This window comes from Bos javanicus, chromosome 15, assembly GCF_032452875.1.
Source record: "Bos javanicus breed banteng chromosome 15, ARS-OSU_banteng_1.0, whole genome shotgun sequence".
Taxonomy (NCBI): domain Eukaryota; kingdom Metazoa; phylum Chordata; class Mammalia; order Artiodactyla; family Bovidae; genus Bos; species Bos javanicus.
The window spans coordinates 9,070,884-9,094,938 of NC_083882.1; the positions used below are offsets into that span (position 1 = coordinate 9,070,884).

Consider the following 24,055-nt stretch of genomic DNA (forward strand, 5'->3'; position numbering starts at 1 on the left):
TAGTCAGAACTGATTTCCTTTAGGATTGACTGGTTGAAGCTCCTTGCTGTCCAAGGCATTCTCAAGAGTCTTCTCCAAGACAACAGTTCAAAAGCATCAATTTGATGCTTTTAGCATAGACCAAGGAGTGCTTGAATGGGACCTTTTGAAGAAAGTCCCCATTATCTTCATTACCTCCACCATAATTTGGCCTCAGGTCAAATAACAGGGAGGGAACACAGCGCCACCCTTCAAAGAAAATTGGATTAAAGATTTACTGAGCATGACCCCACCCATCAGAACAAGATACAGTTTCCCCCTCAGTCAGTCTCTCCCATGAGGAGGCTTCAGCTCAACATTCAAAAAACTAAGATCATGGCATCTGGTCCCATCACTTCATGGAAATAGATGGGGAAACAGGGGAAACAGTGTCAGACTTTATTTCAGGGGGCTCCAAAATCACTGCAGATGGTGATTGCAGCCATGAAATTAAAAGATGCTTAATTCTTGGAAGGAAAGTTATGACCAACCTAGATAGCATATTCAAAAGCAGAGACACTACTTTGCCAACAAAGATCCGTCTAGTCAAGGCTATGGTTTTTCCAGTAGTCATGTATGGATGTGAGAGTTGGACTGTGAAGAAAGCTGAGCACCGAAGAACTGATGCTTTTGCATGGTGGTGTTGGAGAAGACTCTTGAGCGTCCCTTGGACTGCAAGGAGATCCAACCAGTCCATTCTAAAGAAGATCAGTAGTGGGTGATCTTTGGAAGGAATGATGCTAAAGCTGAAACTCCAGTACTTTGGCCACCTGATGGGAAGAGCTGACTCATTGGAAAAGACTCTGATGCTGGGAGGGATTGGGGGCAGGAGGAGAAGGGGATGACAGAGGATGAGATGGCTGGATGGCATCACCGACTCGATGGATGTGAGTTTGAGTGAACTCCGGGAGTTGGTGATGGACAGGGAGGCCTGGCGTGCTGCAATTCATGGGGTCGCAAAGAGTCAGACACGACTGAGCGACTGAACTGAAATGAACTGAACTGAACTGATGCTTCTCCATTAGAGGGCAGAAAGACTGAAGACCACAATAAAAGAAAAGTAACAAATCTGAGGTTATTGATATGTCTCCTGGCAATCTTGATTTCAGCTTGTGCTTCTTCCAGCCCAGCGTTTCTCATGATATACTCTGCATAGAAGTTAAATAAGCAGGGTGACAATATACAGCCTTGATGTACTTCTTTTCCTATTTGGAACCAGTCTGTTGTGTCATGTCCAATTCTAACTGTTGCTTCCTGACCTGCATATAGGTTTCTCAAGAGGCAGGTCAGGTGGTCTGGTATTCCCATCCCTGGAAGAATTTTCCACAGTTTATTGTGATCCACACAGTCAAAGGCTTTGGCATAGTCAATAAAGCAGAAATAGATGTTTTTCTGGAACTCTCTTGCTTTTTCCATGATCCAGTGGATGTTGGCAATTTGATCTCTGGTTCCTCTGCCTTTTCTAAAACCAGCTTGAACATCTGGAAGTTCATGGTTCACTTATTGCTGAAGCCTGGCTCGGAGAATTTTGAGCATTACTTTACTAGTGTATGAGATGAGTGCAATTGTGTGGTAGTTTGAGCATTCTTTGGCATTGCCTTTCTTTGGAATTGGAATGAAAACTGACCTTTTCCTGTCCTGTGGCCACTGCTGAGTTTTCCAAATTTTCTGGCATATTGAGTGCAGCAAACTACTGCACAATTGCTTTCATCTCACACACTATCAAAATAATGATCAAAATTCTCCAAGCCAGGCTTCAGTGGTATGTGAAGTGTGAACTTCAAGATGTTCAAGCTGGTTTTAGAAAAGGCAGAGGAACCAGAGATAAAATTGCCAACATCTTTTCGATCATTGAAAAGAATGAGAGTTTCAGAAAAACATATACTTCTCCTTCACTGACTATGCCAAAGCCTTCGACTGTGTGGATCAAGACAAACTGTGGAAAATTCTGAAAGAGATGGGAATACCAGACCACCTGATCTGCTTCCTGAGAAATCTATAGGCAGGTCAAAAAGAAACAGAACTGGACATGGAACAATAGACTGGTTTCAAATCTGAAAGGAGTATGTCTAGGTTGTACATTGTCAGTTTGCTTATTTAACTTATATGCTGAGTATATTGTTAAGATTATTAGACTGGATGAAGGACAAGCTGGAATCAAGATTGCCAGGAGAAAAATCAGTAACCTCAGACATGCAGATGAAACCACACTTACTCTAGAAAGCAAAGAAGTACTAAAGAGCCTCTTGTTGAAAGTGAAAGAGGAGAGTGAAAATGTTAGATTAAAACTCAACACTCAGAAAACTAAGATCATGACATCTGGTCCCATCTTCATGGCAAATAGATGGGGAAACAATGGAAACAGCAACAGGCTTTATTTTTTTGGGCTCCAAAATCACTGCAGATGGTGACTGCAGCCATAAATTTAAAAGACATTTGCTCGTTGGAAGAAAAGGTATGACCATCCTAGACAGCATATTAAAAAGCAGAGACATTACTTTCCTGACAAAGGTCTGTCTAGTCAAAGCTATGGTTTTTCCAGTAGTCATGTATGGATGTGAGAGACAGACTATAAAGAAATCTGAGCACCAAAGAATTGATGCTTTTGAACTGTGGTATTGGAGAAGATGCTTCAGAGTCCCTTGGACTGCAAGGAGATCCAGCCAGTCCATCCTAAAGGAAATCAGTCCTGAATAGTCATCACAAGGATTGATGCTGAAGCTGAAACTCCAATACTTTGGTCATCTGATGTGAAGAACTGACTCATTTGAAAAGACCCTGATGCTGGGAAAGATTGAAGGTGGGAGGAGAAGGGATGACAGAGGATGGGATGGTTGGATGACATCACCTTCTCAATGGACATGAATTTGAGTAAACTCTGGGAGTTGGTTATGGACAGGGAGGCCTGGCGTGCTGCAGTCCATGGGGTCACAAAGAGTTGAACAAGACTGAGCTACTAAACTGAAGTGAAGGACACAAGATAAACTGATTAGAATCAAATGGATCCAAGATAGTAGACAGGTTGATTTTGATTAGACCCTCATCCTCATTCAGCAAGGTTAATGACACACCCAGAGGCACCATGACAGTTTGAATTACTGTCAAAAGACCGAGGAGTGCATGATGACCCAATTCCTGGAAATCTCCTCCTTTTCCCCAAAATAGTTGGAATAATCCTAACACTCATTAGCATACAAAATACCCAGCCTATAAAAGCTAACTACACCACATTTTGCACTGCACATGCTCTCTGTGATGGTCCACACTCTGTCTGTGGAGTGTACTTCTCTCTGAACCTGAATAAATCCATTTCTTACCCATCACTTTGTCTCTCACTGAATTCTTTCTGTGATGGGACATCAAGAACCTGAGCTTCATTCAGTCCTGAAACCAGGTATTGTGTGTTTTGGCTGGGTTAGAATCCCAGCCCATAGGTTCAAGTCCCAATCTGTGGTAAATGGTTTCAATCTCAGGCAAGCAAATTTATTTTTTCATTATCTCACCATCTTCAAAGTGACAGCAGTAGGTTAGATGATGTCTAAAAGTCTGCTAAAAATGGCAATGAGTTAATGATAATCACTGATATTTTCCTATGGACTTATAGGATTGAACAAAATTTGAAGAAGTAATGTACTACCAGCAAGTAATGAGGCAATTAAAATTAAAGAAAACTTTATTTTTTTCAACAACAACAAAAAGAACCCTATACAAAACATGGGCAGAAGACCTAAATTTACATTTCTCCAAAGAAGACACACAGATGGCCAACAGGCACATGAAAAGATTTTCAAAATTGCCAATTATTAGAGAAATGCAAATCAAAACTACAATAAGGTACAGCCTCACACCAGTCAGAAAAGCCATCATTTAAAAGTCTACAACTAACAAATGCTGGAGAGGATGTAGAGAAAAGGGAACTCTTCTCCAGTTGGTGGGTATGTAAGTTGGTGGAACCACAGTGGAAAACTAAAAATACAATTACCATATGATCAAGCAATCCCACTCCTGGGCATATATTTGGACAAAACTGTAATTCAAGAAGATGTTTGCACACCTATGTTCATAACAGCACTATTTGCAATAGCCAAGACATGGAAATAACCTAAATGTCCTTCAACAGATAAATGGGTAAAGAAGATATGACACATATATACAATGGAATATTCAGCCAGCAAAATAATGTCATTTGCAGCAACATTGATGCAACTAGAGATTATCATACTAAGCAAAGTAAGTCAGAAAAAGACAAATACCATATGATATCACTTATACATGAAATCTAAAATATTACACAATGAATCTATCTATGAAGCAGAACCAGAATCACACAGATAGGGAACAGATTAGTGCTTGTCAGGGGGGCAGATGTTGGGGGACAGATATAGTGGGAGGTTGGGGCTAGCATATGTAAACTTTTATACATAGAGTGGATAAGCAACAAAGTTCTACTGTATAATACATACAATTATATTCAATATCCTATGATAAACCACAATGGAAAGTGACATTTTAAAAAGAATATATATATATATATATATATAATTGAATCACTGTCCTGTACAGAAATAATTAACACAACATTGTAAATCAACTATACTTCAATAATTTTTTAAATAGTAAAAATTAATTTGTTTATATGTTATCTTTCTCATTCTGAATATAAGGGATAAATAAGAAATGGCTTTCAATAAGACTAAAGGAAGTTAGTTTGTCCTTTGTGAAATTCCACTAAAACATCACTGGAACATGTAAATGGTTACCAACAGTACCTGAAGCAGGAGGGGTAGTCCATTCTTCAGCCAGCGGTAGGTGGGTCTGGGTTTTCCAGTAGCCTTACATTCCCATCGCAGAGGGCTCCCACTGTCTAACTGAGTATCATTCAGTTTTTCTACCCAGTGTGGATATGCTGTAAAAGTTTAAGGATTAAAGAAGGGTGATTTCATTTCTCAATGTTTCACAAAACTCAAAAGTTTTTAGGGAATGTTAACAAATTCATAAGCATTAAATATTTTATCAATTCATGTAACTTGGATTTTGGAAGAAACTTGGCACTGCATTACACCGAGAACTCTATTTCCTGTGTGAAAATATAACCATGATGATATTTTAATAATTTGAAACACTTTTTAATCTAAGTGAAGCATATCTTGCTATTCTTGTTGTTGTTGAATTTTAAAATATTTCCTCTTCAAAAGGCACTTTTTTCTTATTTTTTAAAAAATTTATTTATTTTAATTGAAGGATAATTGCTTTATAATATTGTGTTGTTTTATGCCATATATCAGCATGAATCAGTCATAAGGTGAGTCTTTAGAGTGGTAGATTTCCATGGAGAGCATGGGAATCTGTTTAGAAACAGGGCATCTCTTCCTCCAAATATTGAGTAGCATTAGCACAATTTGAAGTTTTACTGAATAACTATTCTGCTTTTTGTTTCCTAATATAGCCTGAATTGTTTCAAAAAATAATGTTGTAAATTCAAGTATCATTTGATATAAAATTGTTCTATATTTACTGGCATTTTACACATATATTTATATATACTATATTTAATTTTTAAAAAAAAATTAATTTTTTAATGTTTCTTTCTCATTTATATAAGGGTAAAAAGAAAGCTTTCAATAAACTGAAGTTAGTTTGTCCTCTATTCCCAAAATCACTGGAACATGTAAAGTTACCCAGTACCTAGGGGATTCTTCAGCCAAAGTAGCCCACATCGCAGGGGATCTCTATCACCATCTACCCAGTGTGGAATGCCCAAGTTTAAGGATTGTATTTCATTTCCAATGTTTCCAAAACCTTGAATGTTCATGCATTTTACCAACTGAGCTGTCAGGGAAACCATGGTTAAAGTGTCTTTCCGCCATATAACATTTATTTTAATAATTTGAAACACTTTTTAATCTAAGTCACATCTTGCTATTCTTGTTTTTGTTGAATTTTAAAATATTTCCTCTTCAAAAGGCACTTTTTTCTTATTTTTTAAAAAATTTATTTATTTTAATTGAAGGATAATTGCTTTATAATATTGTGTTGTTTTATGCCATATATCAACATGAATCAGTCATAAGGGAGAGAACATACATGTCTTCTTGTTTTACCCTCTTTAGAGTAAGTGGTAGATTCTTCCCATGGAGAGCATGGGAATCTGTTTAGAAAGAAGTTTCTAAACTAAAAATCTTTCTAAACAAGAGGCATCTCTTCCTCCAAATATTGAGTAGCATTAGCACAATTTGAAGTAATACAACATGCCCATTTACTGAATAACTATTCTGCTTTTTGTTTCCTAATATAGCCTGAATTGTTTCAAAAAATAATGTGTAAATTCAAGTATCATTTGATATAAAATTGTTCTATATTTACTGGCATTTTACACATATATTTATATATACAAGTTTTCAATACTCTATTTCTTTCTCAAAAAAGATAATATTCTAAATTCATGAAATTTATAAAGTGTCAAAAGTGAAAGTCATTCAACTGTGTCTGGAGTCCTCTAGGCCAGAATACTGGAGTGAGTAGCCTTTCCCTTCTCCAGGGGATCTTCCCAACCCAGGGATCAAACCCAGGTATCCCACATTGCAGGGGGATTCTTCACCAGCTGAACCACAAGGGAAGCCCAAGAATACTGGAGTGGGTAGCCTATCCCATCTCCAGTGGATCTTCCCGACCCAGGGATTGAACTGGGGTCTCCTGCATTTCCTGCGGATTCCTTACCAACTGAGCTGTCAGGGAAACCATGGTTAAAGTGTCTTTCCGCCATTGACATTTTTTTCAAGTTTGAATCTCTTAATCTCTCTCATCTATTTCTTTCATCCCTCTACCCCTTTCCCTTCTGGCAATCACCTATTTGTTCTCTGCATCTATTACTCTGTTCCAGTTTTGTTATGTGTTTTCATTTGTTTTATTTTTCAGATTCTACACATAAATGAAATCATATGATGCTTGTTTTTCTCTGACTTATTTTCCTTATCATAATTCCCTCTGGGTCCACCCATGTTGTCACAGATGGTAGGATTTCATTTTTTTTTTTTAAGCCTGAGTATCATTCCATTTTATATGTGTGTGTGTGTGTGTGTGCGTGTGTGTGTATTCCAAGATGTCCAAAGCTTTCTCATACCTATTGAGATGATTATACGATTTCTTTATTGATTTGTTAAAGTGGTATAACACAATAATTTGTGGATATTAAACATCCTTGCATCCTTGGGATAAGCCCCACTAGATCATTGTGTGATCATTTTAATGTATTGTTGAATTCGATTTGCTAATTTTATTTTTTGTTGTTGGGGATGTGTCCATCTGTGTTCATCAGTGGTATTGACCTGTAAATTTTTTGTGCTATATTTTTGTCTGGTTTTAGTACGACGTGATGTTGTAGAATAAGTTCAGAAGTATTCCTCTGCAAATTTTTGGAATAGTTTGAAAAGGAGGGTTGTTAATTTTTCTTCAAATTTTTTGGTAGACTTCACCACCTGTGAGGCCATCTGGTAGTAGACTTTTGTTTGCTGGGAGTTTTTGTTTTATTTTATTTAATTACTGATTTAATTGTTCTTAGTCTCTATTTCACTTATGTCTGCCTCATTTGCTGCCAGGCCCTGCCTCATGCAGTGGCTTGAAGTATGTGGGACTGAGTCCCAGAATGACTGGCTGCATGGCCCGGTAGCAAAGGACTGGCACTGACCCACTGGTTGGTGGGACTGTGTCCTGAGCTAGCTGTCTATGTCCTGGGAGTTCTGGGGCTGGTGCCAGCCCACTGATGGTAGGGGCTGGGTCCTAATCCAGCTGGCTGCCAGGCCACTGGTGGATGGGAAAACCTTTAAGGTACAAATTCTCTGGAATGCTTTCCTTGAATCACTCTGGTAGAAAGTAATGGACTCTGCTCCCATAGGCTTTTATCATAGCAGATAGCATGCTCTGCCCTCTGTGCAGTTTGCTTTTCATCTAATTCAGTCACTCAAGAGTTTCCTCAAATCTCTATTGTTAGCTTGTAGTGCAGTATAGCATTTAATAAACATTAGCTGAATCAATGAGTGAATGAGCAAAATGTGCATGGCATAGTAAATTTGGTTGGAGTGCTGAATTTTAAAGGAGTTTTTTTTTTTACATATAATAAAAGTAAAACAGGTTGAAGTAATATTTTAATATTTCAAAATATTTTGCAGCATTCCCCTGTGAAGGATTTTAGATGAACTGATCTTGAACACAGTGACAGTTATAGTTTGAAGCAGATTCATATGAAGCAGATTCAGCTTCATATGCAATTTGTTTAAGTTCACATTGTAAGGATCTGTATTTTCTTGTATCAGTGCTCTGCGTTAGTTTCCCTAAGTTTTAATGTCCTCAATAAAAATAGTATCACTTACCTTTTATATACAATATGCATTATAAAAGAAAATATGAAAAGTATAATTTGCTATTTATAGAAGAGATTGTATATATTTTGGAAGTAGATTTTCCCAATTCTTACACACAACCTGGTTGTCTCTGAAATTTTTGGAAAATATAAACATTTGTAAGCCATGAAGGTTATTTATCATACAGATGCAATAATTTAGTGTAGGGCCAGCAAAGTTTTTGTGTAAAAGATGAGGTAGAACATATTTGACACTTTGCAAGTCAGTTGATCTGTCTCTCAACAGCTTAATTCTGCCTTAGCAGTGCTAAAAGCTGATGCAGGCATTATGCAAACAAATGGGTATCACTGTGTTTCAGAAAGTTTTAATTTACAAAAAAAAAAAAAAAGAGCTGGTAGGATTTGGTTCATGGCAATAAATTGTGACTCTTGATTCAGGCCAAGGGCAAGAATAAGTTAATAAATATTACAAGATTTGCAACATCAGATGACAGCTTTAGTGCTGGGAAAATATTTTTAAGGTTAGCAATTACCTATGCTATAAAAAGAACCTGCCAGTTCCTCATTATTTTTAATTTAAAGCGTTTCTATGTGTAGGGTAATTTTACTCAATGATTTACCATACAAAAGAAGCATGGTATCTAACAATGTTTAGCTCAAATTGCATTTTCAGTTTCACTCTTGTGACCAGGGCATCAAACTTTGCTGAGAACACTTACTGTATACTTGCAACTGTCCACGAAAGGAATTTTTTCCACGTGAGTTTTCCGCTCTGCACTCATATATGCCTGCATCGTCCAGCTGCACATTGGGTATTTCCAGTACTGCCTGAGATTTACGCAGACGTGACTTACTAGGAATATAACCATTAATCTTCATCCATGTGATTGTTGGAACTGGGCTACAATAAGGAGCAAAAATGCCATTAATACACTTTCCACTATTAGGAACATAGATTCTGTTATCTGGTAGTTTAAGCACTTAATAGGCTGAGTGCAATAAAGTATAATCACAATTAAGAACCATGTGATGGTTGATATACTTCAGTTTCCATGTGGATTGTCTGCTTATAAGTTAGATTACAAGGAAAGAGAGTTTCCATTTCTTTTATATTTCAGAAAAGCAATTCAAAGGTTATATTTTACACATATATATGCTATACTTTATTTTTTAAAAACTGTGTAAAATTGTTTAAATGGTGAAAGTAATTTGGAGAAATTTACAAAAGTAACATACGCTTATCATAAGAAGTTGAACAAGAGTCATGAGCTAAATGAATTAAGAACTCATTATTGTTCCAACCCCTTCAAATATCTTCTGCAGAAAGAAATAAAGTTAGCAAGCAATTTCCTGCCTTGTCTCTATGATGCATATATAAGCACATATAACAATTTTTTTAATAATAAAAATCAAATCAAGATCAACTGCTGACTTATTCTGGTTAACAGCTATATATTATTCCCTTGTGTAGATGCATCAGAATTTTAATCAAACATTCTCTATAGTTAGACATTCAGTGTAGCCCCTAAAGTTTTCCTTTTTTTTTTTTTTTTGCTACTAAGGAATAACATTGCTAAATGTAACTTTGTACATATATATCATATGTCATTGCTTTTTATTTTCTACTGCAGACATTCACAAAAGTGGAACTGACAGACATAAGGGCATGCCCATTTTTCATTTTAATAAGTGCTGCCAGATTGTTTTGAGTAATATAGTAGCATTTTCCACATCCATCAGTAATACATGAGACTGTTTTCCCATATCCTTGCCACCACATTATGTGATCAATCTGTTAAATTTTTATCAGTATTGATAGGTAAAAAATGACATTTTGTTACAATTTCTCTGAACTGTAAGAAAGTTGAACATCTTTTCATAATTATACTATGAATCTGCTATTTGAATCTGCTTCACTGTGAATTATGTTATTTTTCAACTATTTCTTTCAATTTTCTGTTTGCCTGTTTGCAGCATTTAATTTCTTAGGATTCTTTGTGTATTAGGGCCATTATGAGTTTGTTTACCAGAAAAGTTCTTTCTCGGTATACTGATAGTTTATGATGGCATCTGTGATAAATTTTACAAATACTTTTGGGAGAAACAAGCATCTGTAGGTTTTTTCATGACTTCAGAATTTTTGTTTGTTTAAAAATTATCTGTAAATCCATGTATCCATATTTCCTTCAGTCTTTCTGGTAGCTTTTTTAAAAATTATTTTTAAGCATTTGGATCTTTAATCCATCTGGACTATATTCATGGTTTTGGTGTGAGATGGGAAACACAACTAATTATTTTAGAATCACTAAAACTCCTTTTCCAACAATTTTTGGAATTTTACCTTTGCTCTATAATTGGTTCTCACATGCTTAAATCTGTTTCAGTCTTCACAGTTCTGTTCCACTGAGTTATTTATTATTATCTATATTTAATGTACTTTATGCTCTGGACTCAGTCTGCTTTTTCCAGTTCTATTTCTCACTATTTCCTTCCACATCTCCTGACCCAGAAACACATCTTTGTGTGTTTCCAATCATATCTGTTAAAGTCCTACTAATCTTTTGAGAGCCATTCTAAATGCCTCCTCTACAGTAAAGTCTCCTTATTTGTGTAGTCTTCTGGGATATTTTTCTTTTAGACATAAAAAGTGATTTGTATACATTACTTGGACTCTTGTAACACTTTATAATTGAAAAATGTAAGATATTTTTTCACTAATTTTCCTGACAGGAGTAATAGCGGTGTTAAATTTTTAGAAACAATGCCACATTAAACACAGTGTTTATTTCTTAACATCTTTCTTACTTGTTTCTTAAGTATAAGATAGGATTGAAATTGCTGTATTAGAGTTGAAAAGTTGTACTTCTTTGTTTAGGTACATATATCAATATCTAGGAAAACTGAATATTGCATTTTCAAATAACCCTTATGTTGACCTAACACATCGTTCTTTTAATACGTACAAGAATTGATTTGTTATATTTTTTAATATTTCTGCATCTATATTCAAAGGTGAGATTGTCTGTACTCATTAGGTTTGCTGGTTTACATGTGCACATACTTGTTAGTGAGTTGGTAGTTGCTTTATTTATAAGCTAGCATTGACAAAATTTGAGTCATAGTGATGGATAGTAGCTTGGTAAACATGCTATTTGCATCTCCTATTGTGATAGCTTCAATAGTAGAGAAATTGTATGTTCCTTAAGAAACTGATCAGACTGATAAAAATAAAGTCATCCCCATCATAAGTGGAGTTAGTTTTTGAAAGCATTTCAATTTCTTCTGTTTTCTTTAATTCTTTGTATTTAAATTTCTGTTTGTGTTTACTTTGGCAATTCATGTTTGCCTAGAAAATCAAAGTATTTCACCCATGATTTCAATATTTTAGCAATGATTTATATAAATACTAATTGTTTAAAAGTTTAAAAAACTCTTCTATTATAAGTGGTCACACATTGTAGTATAAGTTAAATGTGTTTTCCACAGTCAAACTTCCCAGAACAAAAGTAACTGAGCAACTACATCTTTTCTGAGTTGCATTTCCCATCTCACAACAAAACCATGAATATAGTCCAGATGGATAAAGATCCAAATGCTTAAAAATAATTTTTAAAAAATCATGGTTTTTAAAAAAATCATCTCATCATTTTTTAACATCTTGTTTTGTTTTTCCAGTTGCCCCAAATGTAAAATATGGTAGAAATAATAGTTCTTATTTCAGAAATAATAGTCCCTACTTCAGAGGGTAGTTATAAACATTTGATAAGTTAAAGTACTTGGCACAGAACAAGGAGGCAAAAAAAAAAAATGTTTGCAAAACTTGACGATTATAGTTGTATCTTCTTTACAACTTTAATGGTATGACTATATGCTTTCTCAACTTCCTCTCCTTTTAACACTGCACTTTGGTTAGGAACATGGTCTACCTGGGAATACAATTTACATTCAAATAAAATTCAAACACACGGATGTTATGTGACCTTCAGAAAGTAATCTAATATAAGAAACAAATCACTAGTCCAGGTTTAATTCAGTATACAGGAAGCTTGGGGCTGGTGCACTGGGATGACCCAGAGGGATGGTATGGGGAGGGAGGTGGGAGGGGGTTCAGGATGGGGAACACGTGTACACCCATGGTGGATGCATGTTGATATATAGCAAAACCAATACAATATTGTAAAGTAAAATAATAATAATAATATATAAGCAACTCCTACAGCTCAACTCCAGAAAAATAAATGACCCAATCAAAAAATGGGCCAAAGAACTAAATAGACATTTCTCCAAAGAAGACGTACAGATGGCTAACAAACACATGAAAAGATGCTCAATATCACTCATTATCAGAGAAATGCAAATCAAAACCACTATGAGGTACCATTTCATGCCAGTCAGAATGGCTGCGATCCAAAAGTCTACAAGCAATAAATGCTGGAGAGGGTGTGGAGAAAAGGGAACCCTCTTACACTGTTGGTGGGAATGCAAACTAGTACAGCCACTATGGAGAACAGTGTGGAGATTCCTTAAAAAACTGGAAATAGAACTGCCTTATGACCCAGCAATCCCACTGCTGGGCATACACACCAAGGAAACCAGAATTGAAAGAGACACTTGTACCCCAATGTTCATCGCAGCACTGTTTATAATAGCCAGGACATGGAAGCAACCTAGATGTCCATCAGCAGATGAATAGATAAGAAAGCTGTTGTACATATACACAATGGAGTATTACTCAGCCATTAAAAAGAATACATTTGAATCAGTTCTAATGAGGTGGATGAAACTGGAGCCTGTTATACAGAGTGAAGTAAGCCAGAAAGAAAAACACCAATACAATATACTAATGCATATATATGGAATTTAGAAAGATGGTAACAATACCCCTGTATACGAGACAGCAAAAGAGACACTGATGTATAGAATAGTCTTTTGGACTCTGTGGGAGAGGGAGAGGGTGGGATGATTTGGGAGAATGGCATTGAAACATGAATAATATCATATATGAAACGAGTCGCCAGTCCAGGTTCGATGCACGATACTGGATGCTTGGGGCTGGTGCACTGGGACGACCCAGAGGGATGGTACAGGGAGGGAGGAGGGAGGAGGGTTCAGCATGGGGAACACGTGTATACCTGTGGCAGATTCATGTTGATATATGGCAAAACCAATACAATATTTTAAAGTTAAAAAATAAAAGAAAAAGAAAAAAAAGAAAATAATCTAAGTTCTATGAATCTGGTATCTGGTTTCCCCATTTTAAAATGAAAATATTATTTGTTCCTTCAGAATGCAAGTATTTTAAGGGCACTGGCATTATTTCTGTTGTTCAGGAGTATATCCACACTATCTCATAGAGTGCTGGGCACATATTTAGTACTTAAATGTTTATGAAGTAAATGAATGAATGATTCTCATAGCATGATTTTGAGCATTAAGTGAGCTAAGTTCTTATAAATTACTTGGATACATATATTCCAAACATATGTATATATATAACCAATAAATGTTACCTACAATGATAAGCTTTGTCAGAGGTTTATCTATTTTATTAGTCTTTAAAATATTTTGAATTTTTAATTATTTTTGTGCTTTAATTTGTGACTTTCTATTTTTTATTTCCCTTATCCCTTTTTATTGATTAGCATGCATAGTATTCTACTCTAACTTTGTTAGCTAGCATTTTTTATGTGTAAATTTTTTATGGTTAATAATAAAAGTATGGTTGCTTTTCCTCTGGTATCAAAGGTAACCACATGCCTTATGTTCTGACACACAGAGACAGTGACCTGTACAGTTTTGGTTTTTTGTAACTTGTTTAATATAGAATGTAACTTGTTTAATATAGAATTAATTTAAAATATAGAATGAATTATTGTGAAAGTTATATGTCCATTGAGAAAAAAGGTATGCTTTATTTTGGATAAGACTTTAAAATTAGCTTTTAGAGAGTTTTTATTAATTGTGTAATTCATTGAAAACATTGAAGTTATTAAAACATTGAATTAAGTGGAAGCAAACAAGTCAGAAGTAAATTAGACTTTCCAATGAGTACATTGTCAAATAAATCAAGAGTCTGAATTTAAAACAATTGCAAAACTTTGAGCATTTGAGCCTTAAAACACATTTTAAGCTTTCAAAGGTAGATACAAGAGTTTGGGCTACAAAATCTGTACAGGCCCCAAATAGGGAACACTCCTCAAGACACATTTCAATTGCATCCATGAAATAAAACAAACAAGAAAAATGTCAGAGAGTGAAGCCAAGGTACCCTGGAAGATAGACAAGATAATTTCTTACCAAGAGTCATATCAGTGTCTAATCATGAACTCTCCCATTCTTCCACAGCCAAACCCTCCTCCATACAATCACACAAAAAAGAGACAGCCTGTGCAATCAATGACCTTACAGGAGAATTTCATACTTGTGATGGAGCAGTGATTAGTTTGAGACTACTTTTTTCCCAGTAGAATATTTCTCCTGTGAATAATTAACTTATATTTTAAGTACATAAGTTACAGAATCAAGATGATTCATATCTAGACCTGATGGAGATCTGGAAATTTTGGACTTGAGAGTATGCAGAGGATAGATGAGATTGAGTACATTCAATGTGAAGAAAGAACTGAAATATTCCTCAGAAGAATAGATTGGCTAGGTGTTCAAAAAAACACATTTTCCTTCTTTCTGGACATGTAATTACCTCATTTTTCCATTTTCCCTAAGATAGGGGCATGAATTGAGCTCTGGCCAATGGAATAAGGAAAGAAAGATGTACCAAATATGATCTAGGAACCAGTTTTCTACATGATCTTCCATTTTCACTTTTCCTGGCTCTGCTTGATAGATGTTACTGTCAATGGTAACTCTTGCAGAAAAATGTATATTTTATGTATATATAAAATGTTTTCATGTCTTTGTTGTAAGGAAGAATTAACTTTTTTAACACTATATAAAGCATTGCTACCCATAAAATACTTATACATTTGACTGCATGAATAAGAACAATTTCTTTTCATCAAAAGAACATGAGGACTTTCCTGGTGGTCCAGCGGTTAAGACTCTGTGTTTCCAATGCAAAGAGCAGGGGTTCGACCCCTGATCAGGCAACTAAGATCTCACATGCTGCCAAAAAAGTTAAAAAATTAAAGAACACAACCAGGGAAGAATTATTTGCCACACAAATAACTGACACAGCCTAAGAGATTGAATAAAGAACTCAAGTGTACAAGAAAACAACTCATAAAAATGATAAAGGGACAAGAGAAAAAATAGAAATTATCAGAAAACATATGACAGCATATTCAATCTCATTAATAATCAGGGAAATTCAAATTTAGATTATAATAAATTCCATTTCATGCCTAACATATTTGTAAAATGTAGTACTTTGAATAACCTGATAGTTGTACACATGGATGCCAATCAGTAAGAAGTCTAACACACATGGTGAGGTTTTATATTAGTGCAGCCACTTTGGAAAGCTACTGGAATCAACTTACAAGTGAAAATGGTTATTATACATTGTATGGCCTGGAAGATCACTCAAGAAATTGAATGGAGTAGAATTACTTACAATCCCCAGAGAAATTCTTGCACATATCCATAAAGAGTAATGTACACTATTCTTATAGTGGCATTTACAAATAAACGTTTTTAAAGATGTAATTTACCAAAGATGAAGTGAATCCATTGAAGTACACAGTTTAAAGAGCCTTGCCAAATGTATATGTCTATTCAACTATTGCTTCAATTAGATTAATCATGATACAGACATTACTTTCACTCTTACTAGTTTCCTTAGGCACCTCCTTCCCAATTACCCTCACCCCTGTCCCAGGTGATCAATAATCTCACTTTCATATTTTAAGATAACTTCTGTCTTTTTTAAACTAATGTAAATTGAATCATATAGTCTATACCATTTCCATACTCTTCCTGTGCTCTGCACACTCAATTTCTCAGTCATGTTTGACTCTCTGTGACCCCATGGACTGTAGCCCACCAGGCTCCTCTGTCCATGGGATTTTCCAGGCAAGAATACTGGAGTGGATTGTCATTTTCTCCTCCATGGGATCTTTCCAACCCAGGGATCAAACCCAGGTCTTCTTCATTGGCAGGTGGCATCTTTACCAACTGTACCCTTTCTGGCCGGCTTTTTTCTCTCAAAATAAGATTTGAGAGATCAATCTATGTTTCTATGTGTATCAATTGTCCATTTTCTTTTAACTGTTGACCACTTTTAATATATGGATAAGCTACAATTTGTTTATCCAGTTACCTGTTGACTATTGGACATTTGGGTTACTTGCAGTTTTAAGTGATTATGAATAAAAACAGTTTGTACATTCATGTGTAAGCTTTTTGTGGACACAATTTTATGTCTCTTTGGTTAGTAACTAGGGGTAGAATTTCTATAGTATATAATAATAAAACTGTATGAAAATGGCCAGACTATTTGCCTTAATAATTATATAATTTATACTTCTACCAGCAATGTATAAAATGTCCAGCTGTTTTACATCCTTGCAAAATGCTTAGCATTTTCAAGCTTTTAAATTTTATTCAATATGAATATCCACATGTTGTAGCACTATTTGTTTAAGATAGTACTCTTTCTCCATTAAATTACTTGGCATTTTTTATGACAAAATAATCTTATTTGTGTGGATCTGTTTATGGACACTCTTCTGTTCCATTAATTTGTAAGCCTGGTTTAAGCCAGTTCCTCACTTTTATGGCTATTACCACTTTTAGAGAAAAATTTGAAATCAAATGTGTTAAGTGTTATATGTTCAGTCTTTTTCTACCAATTGTATTGGCTATTCTGTGTTCTAATTTTAATGCACATTTTAAGAATAATTTGCTAATTGAAGTTTCCTGGAATTTTAACTGGATTTTGTCAAATTAATGTGTGAATTTGGTGAGAATTGACATCTGAATACTGCTTAGTCTTGTAATCAATATGTGTCTGTGTATGCTCAGCCATGTCTGACTCTTTGCAACCATGTAGACTGTAGTCTGCCAGCCTCCTCCGTCTGTGGAATTCTCCAGGCAAGAATAATACTAGAATGGGTTGCCATTTCCTTCTCCAGGGGATCTTCCCAATGCAGTGATGGCACCTGCATCTCCTGTCTTCTGCATGGGCAGACAGATTCTTTTCCACTGAGCCACTTGGGAAGCCTCTTGCAATCAATAAGCTCAGTGTATCTCCTCAGTTATTTAGACATTCTTCCATTTTTCTTCAGCAATTCTATTAATTTTTCAGTGTACATACCTTTTGAATATTTTGTATGATTCATCTGTAAATACTAATTTTAGTATTTTTTTGGTAGATTTTCAACATAGTACACATATATACCTATTGCATCTGCAGGGTATGGATGTGTTAGTTCCTCAGACATGTCTGACTCTTTGTGACCCCATGGATTGGAACCCACCAGTCTCCTCTGTCCATGGAATTTTCCAGGCAAGAATATTGGAGTTGGTTGTCATTCCCTTCTCCAGAGGATCTTCCCTACCCAGAGATTGAACCTAGGTCTCCTACATTGCAGATTCTTTACTGTCTGAGCCACCAGGGAAGCCCTTACTGCATCTGCAGAGACAGTTTTAATTCTTCCTTTCCTGTCTCTAAGGTATTTTATTTATTTTTATGCCTTATTTTACTATGTAGGATCCCCATTAAAGGTTGAACTTAAGTGATTAGAGAAAAAAGAAAGGAGACACACTAGTTTTCACCATTTAGTATCACATTGAATATTGTTTTTTTTTTTTCTTTTTCTTCTTCTTTTTTTTTTGTAGATACTCTTTGTCTGGCTGAGAAAATTTTCCTCTAGTCCTAAATTGTTGAAAGTTTTGTTAAGTATGTTGAATTATGTCGTATGCTTTTTATGCATTAACCAAGAGGAATGTAAGAGTCTTTATTATTTCATTCATGTGACAAATTATATTAATTACTTTTTAAGAGTTAAACCAACTCTGTATACCTGAGGTAAATCCCCCTTGATCATGTGTATCATTTCTTCCTTACGTGCCTGACAAAATTCATCAGTGAAGCTGAAGCCATACTATTCAAACTTTCTGTAGTGGGGAGATTTTTAAATACAAATTCAATTTCATTAATAGGCAATAATTCATATTTCCCCTGTGCCAAATACTCAAATTATGTCTTTTAAGAAGTTTATTTAGTTTAGTTGTAAAATTAAATGCTAAGCATTCCCATCCTGTCATTTAATGTTTTGGAACAGAGATGTAGTGATATTTCCTTTTCCTGCTTGATATTGATATTTGAATTTTATCTCTTCTTTTTAATGTTCACCAATTATATTGACATTTTCTAAAAGTCAGCTTTGTATTTCATTGTTCCCCAGTCTATTCATATTCAATATGATTGAATTCTGCTATTAAATCTTTCTTTCCTTCTATTAACTTAGACTTTAAATTATTTTATTTTCTAATTTGTTTAAGGTGAAAGTTTAGATCATTGATTTAAAAATTTTCCCTTTTTAAAAATATATATGAATTTACATTTAAGCACTACACTATAGCACATATGTTTTCATTATTATTCAAAAAAATTTCTAATTTCTCTGTGATTTTTCTTTGATAATTTGGTTATTTAGTTATGTTTTTTGAATTTCCAAATATTTGGTGACCTTTCAAGTATCATTGAAAATGTTGTTTCAATTAAAGAATATACTGTCTAAATTTTTGGTTCTGTAATAAGCAGAGATACTTGTTTTATGGTCTATCATATGGCTAATCTTTGTGAATGTTCCATGAGTAGGCTTTTTAAAAGTATATTCTATAGTTGATAGCTGTAGTGTTCTTTAAATATAAATTATGTCAAGTTGGTTAATACTTGTGTTCAAGTCTCTTGTTCTTTACTGATTTTCTGTCTTTTTATTCTTGTAATTGATAAATTACTAGAGATTCTGTTAACTTTACTGATTTTCTGTCCTGTCTTTGTGATTGATAGGCTAATTGAGAAAAGTGTTAATTTCCAACTATAATTCTGATATTGTCAATCTCTTCAATTACTATCAAATTTAGCTTTATATATTTTAAAGCTTTGTTACTAGGTACATATACATTTTCGATTTCTAATGCCTTGAGAAATTAATCTTTTTAATACTATGACGTGCCCATCTTCATATTAGGTAACATTCATTGTGCTGAAGTATACTTTACCTGATGTTAAGATAGTAGCCTTAATTTTCTTATGATTAATAAACATATCTCTTTTGTCCTCTGGACTTCAACATATATATTATTGAAAGATAAGTATACAGGTATATATCATACACATTTAAAGTGGGATTCTTTAGGGTCTTGCTTTTCCATCCAGTCTGAATATGTCCACCAATGGTGTGATTCAGTGAATTTACATTTAATACAATTATCTATGGTTGGATTTTAAGTCTAGTTTTTTTTTTTTTTCCTATTTCATCAGTTTTGTGTTCTTTTTTTTGGCCCTTTTCCCTTACCTTATTTTCCATTAATTACTTAGTTTTTTTAGTATTTCATTAAAGCCTTCTATTAATTTATTAGCTATAGCCCTATGTTTCTTTTGTGTACATGTGTTTGTTCTAAAGCTTGGAATATGTATCTGACAGTATTATTTTCACTTGTCTACCTTCCCACCCTTTGTGTTATTTTGAAAATATATATTATTTATACATACTTTATAAACTCTCTACCACATTACTATTATTTCTACCTTAAAGAAAAAAGTAGATATTAATAATTTTAGAAATGAAATAGACCAAATATGTTTTATACTTACACCTGCTTAAAAGGGAAAAAAAATGATATCTAGCCTTTCATTCCTTTGTGGAGATTGAAGTTTTGAAATATTATTAGTGCTCCTTCACCCTAAAATATGTTCTTTACCATTTCTTATAATGCGATCTATTACAACAAATTATTGAGGATTTCTGTTTTTGTTTGTTTTGCTGTTTTATTTGATAATGTTTTTATTTTGCTTTCATGCTTGAAGAATATTTTCAACAAATATTCTATGCAGACTTTTAAATTTCTTTTCTTTTTATCATTTCTTTTTAGTAATTAATTAGATTATTGTGTGTCTTATACTTCTTGTATTTCTTTTTTTTTTATTTTATTTTTTAACTTTACAATATTGTATTGGTTTTGCCATATATCAATATGAATCCACCACAGACATACACATGTTCCCCATCCCGAACCCTCCTCCCTCTTCCCTCCTCCTTCCCCGTACCATCCCTCTGAGTCGTCCCAGTGCACCAGGCCCAAGCATCCAGTATCGTTCATCAAACCCGGACTGGCGACTTGTTTTATACACTTCTTATATTTCATTGAACGTAGGGGATCAGTAGAGTTATACTTTTCAATAATTTGGTAACTGTTGATCATAATCTTCAAATTTTTTTATACCTACCCCTATCTTCTAGGCTTTCTTATCTCTTCTTGCTATTCTTTGGAACTCTGCATTCAGATGTTTATATCTTTCCTTTTCTCCTTTGCTTTTCACTTCTCTTCTTTTCACAGCTATTTGTAAGGCCTCCCCAGACAGCCATTTTGCTTTTTTGCATTTCTTTTCCATGGGGATGGTCTTGATCCCTGTCTCCTGTACAATGTCACGAACCTCATTCCATAGGTCATCAGGCATTCTATTAGATCTAGGCCCTTAAATCTATTTCTCACTTCCACTGTATAATCATAACGGATTTGATTTAGGTCATACCTGAATGGCCTAGTGGTTTTCCCTAATTTCTTCAATTTAAGTCTGAATTTGGCAATAAGGAGTTCATGGTCTGAGCCACAGTCAGCTCCTGGTCTTGTTTTTGCTGACTGTATAGAGCTTCTCCATCTTTGGATGCAAAGAATATAATCAATCTGATTTTGGTGTTGACCATCTAGTGATGTCCATGTATAGAGACTTCTCTTATGTTTTTGGAAGAGGGTGTTTGTTATGACCAGTGCATTTTCTTGGCAAAACTCTATTAGCCTTTGCCCTGCTTCATTCTGTATTCCAAGGCCAAATTTGCCTGTTACTCCAGGTGTTTTTTGACTTCCTACTTTTGCATTCCAGTTCGCTATAATGAAAAGGACATCTTTTTGGGGTGTTAGTTCTAAAAGGTCTTGTAGGTCTTCATAGAACCGTTCAACTTCATCTTCTTCAGCGTTACTGGTTGGGACATAGACTTGGATTACTGAAAAGAAGAGAAGCGAAAAGCAAAGGAGAAAAGGAAAGATATAAACATCTAATGCAGAGTTCCAAAGAATAGCAAGAAGAGATAAGAAAGCCTTCTTCAGTGATCAATGCAAAGAAACAGAGGAAAACAACAGAATGGGAAAGACTAGAGATCTCTTCAAGAAAATCAGAGATACCAAAGGAACATTTCATGCAAAGATGGGCTCGATAAAGGACAGAAATGGTATGGACCTAACAGAAGCAGAAGATATTAAGAAGAGATGGCAAGAATACACAGAAGAACTGTACAAAAACGATCTTCACGACCCAGATAATCACGATGGTGTGATCACTGACCTAGAGCCAGACATCCTGGAATGTGAAGTCAAGTGGGCCTTAGAAAGCATCACTATGAACAAAGCTAGTGGAGATGATGGAATTCCAGTTGAGCTATTCCAAATCCTGAAAGATGACGTTGTGAAAGTGCTGCACTCAATATGCCAGCAAATTTAGAAAACTCAGCAGTGGCCACAGGACTGGAAAAGGTCAGTTTTCATTCCAATCCCAAAGAAAGGCAATGCCAAAGAATGCTCAAACTACTGCACAATTGCACTCATCTCACATGCTAGTAAAGTAATGCTCAAAATTCTCCAAGCCAGGCTTCAGCAATATGTGAACCGTCAACTTCCTGATGTTCAAGCTGGTTTTAGAAAAGGCAGAGGAACCAGAGATCAAATTGCCAACATACACTGGATCATGGAAAAAACAAGAGAGTTCCAGAAAAACATCTATTTCTGCTTTATTGACTTTGCCAAAGCCTTTGACTGTGTGGATCACAATAAACTGTGGAAAATTCTGGAGGAGATGGGAATACCAGACCACCTGATCTGCCTCTTGAGAAATTTGTATGCAGGTCAGGAAGCAACAGTTAGAACTGGACATGGAACAACAGACTGGTTCCAAATAGGAAAAGGAGTATGCCAAGGCTGTATATTGTCACCCTGTTTATTTAACTTTTGTGCAGAGTACATCATGAGAAATGCTGGACTGGAAGAAACACAAGCTGGAATCAAGATTGCCTGGAGAAATATCAATAACCTCAGATATGCAGATGACACCACCCTTATGGCAGAAAGTGAAGAGGAACTCAAAAGCCTCTTGATGAAAGTGAAAGTGGAGAGTGAAAAAGTTGGCTTAAAGCTCAACATTCAGAAAACGAAGATCATGGCATCCGGTCCCACCACTTCATGGGAAATAGATGGGGAAACAGTGTCAGACTTTATTTTGGGGGGCTCCAAAATCACTGCAGATGGTGACTGCAGCCATGAAATTAAAAGACGCTTACTCCTTGGAAGGAAAGTTATGACCAACCTAGATAGCATATTCAAAAGCAGAGACATTACTTTGCCAACAAAAGTTCGTCTAGTCAAGGCTATGGTTTTTCCTGTGGTCATGCATGAATGTGAGAGTTGGACTGTGAAGAAGGCTGAGCGCTGAAGAATTGATGCTTTTGAACTGTGGTGTTGGAGAAGACTCTTGAGAGTCCCTTGGACTGCAAGGAGATCCAACCAGTCTATTCTGAAGGAGATCAGCCCTGGGATTTCTTTGGAAGGAATGATGCTAAAGCTGAAACTCCACTACTTTGGCCACCTGATGCGAAGAGCTGACTCATCGGAAAAGACTCTGCTGCTGGGAGGGATTGGGGGCAAGAGGAGAAGGGGACGACAGAGGATGAGATGGCTGGATGGCATCACTGACTCAATGGACGTGAGTCTCAGTGAACTCTGGGAGTTGGTAATGGACAGGGAGGCCTGGCGTGCTGCGATTCATGGGGTCACAAAGAGTCGGACATGAGTGAGTGACTGATCTGATCTGATTATCTAGGACTAAAGTTCCATATATATAAGATAATTTAATGACTACTCTGTAGGTTTCTTAGGTGTAATTTAATATTTTGTCTCTCTATATATTTCATAGAGTCTATCTTCAAATTCATTCATCTATTTTTCTACAGTGTCTAACAATATTAAGCCAAACAAGTGTAGTATAAAATTTAATCAGAATATTAATATATTTGTAAGACCTGTTTTAAAATGCTTTTTTGTAATTATATCATACCTGATATTTCTGTGAGTGCTTTTATTGACTGAATTTCTTCCCGTTTATAGCACATTTTTTGTGCCTTCATACTTCTAACCATATTTATTATAAAAGTTGCTATACAATGTCAAGTAACTGACTTTAGCATTTGTCCTTAACAATTGGTAGACTTTGTTCTGACATCAAATTTACTTGCAGTTCAAATTAATCCTTCTGAGAATTGTTTGCAGACTTTGTTAGGGTGTATTTAGCATGGTCTTTATTTTGTGCTTATAGGTGCTCAATCATTTCTGCTTCTTTGTGACCCCCATGAACCGTGGCCCACCAGGCTTCTCTGTCCATGGGATTTTCCTGGCAAAAACACTGGAGTGGATTGCCACTTTTTCCTCAAGGGGATCTTCCTGACCCTG

General features: G+C 35.3%; 1 protein-coding gene across 1 annotated transcript in view; it reads right to left on the minus strand.

Annotated features, from left to right (window-relative positions):
* Window positions 1–24,055, minus strand: part of CNTN5 (contactin 5) — a 1,653,888-nt gene that overhangs the window by 322,204 nt on the left and 1,307,629 nt on the right. Inside the window, exons 10-11 of the mRNA XM_061440146.1 lie at window positions 9,094–9,275; window positions 4,788–4,924 (exon numbers count right to left, since the gene is read on the minus strand). Of these exons, the coding sequence (XP_061296130.1) occupies window positions 4,788–4,924; window positions 9,094–9,275 (319 nt within the window). The remainder of the gene's footprint in view (window positions 1–4,787; window positions 4,925–9,093; window positions 9,276–24,055) is intronic.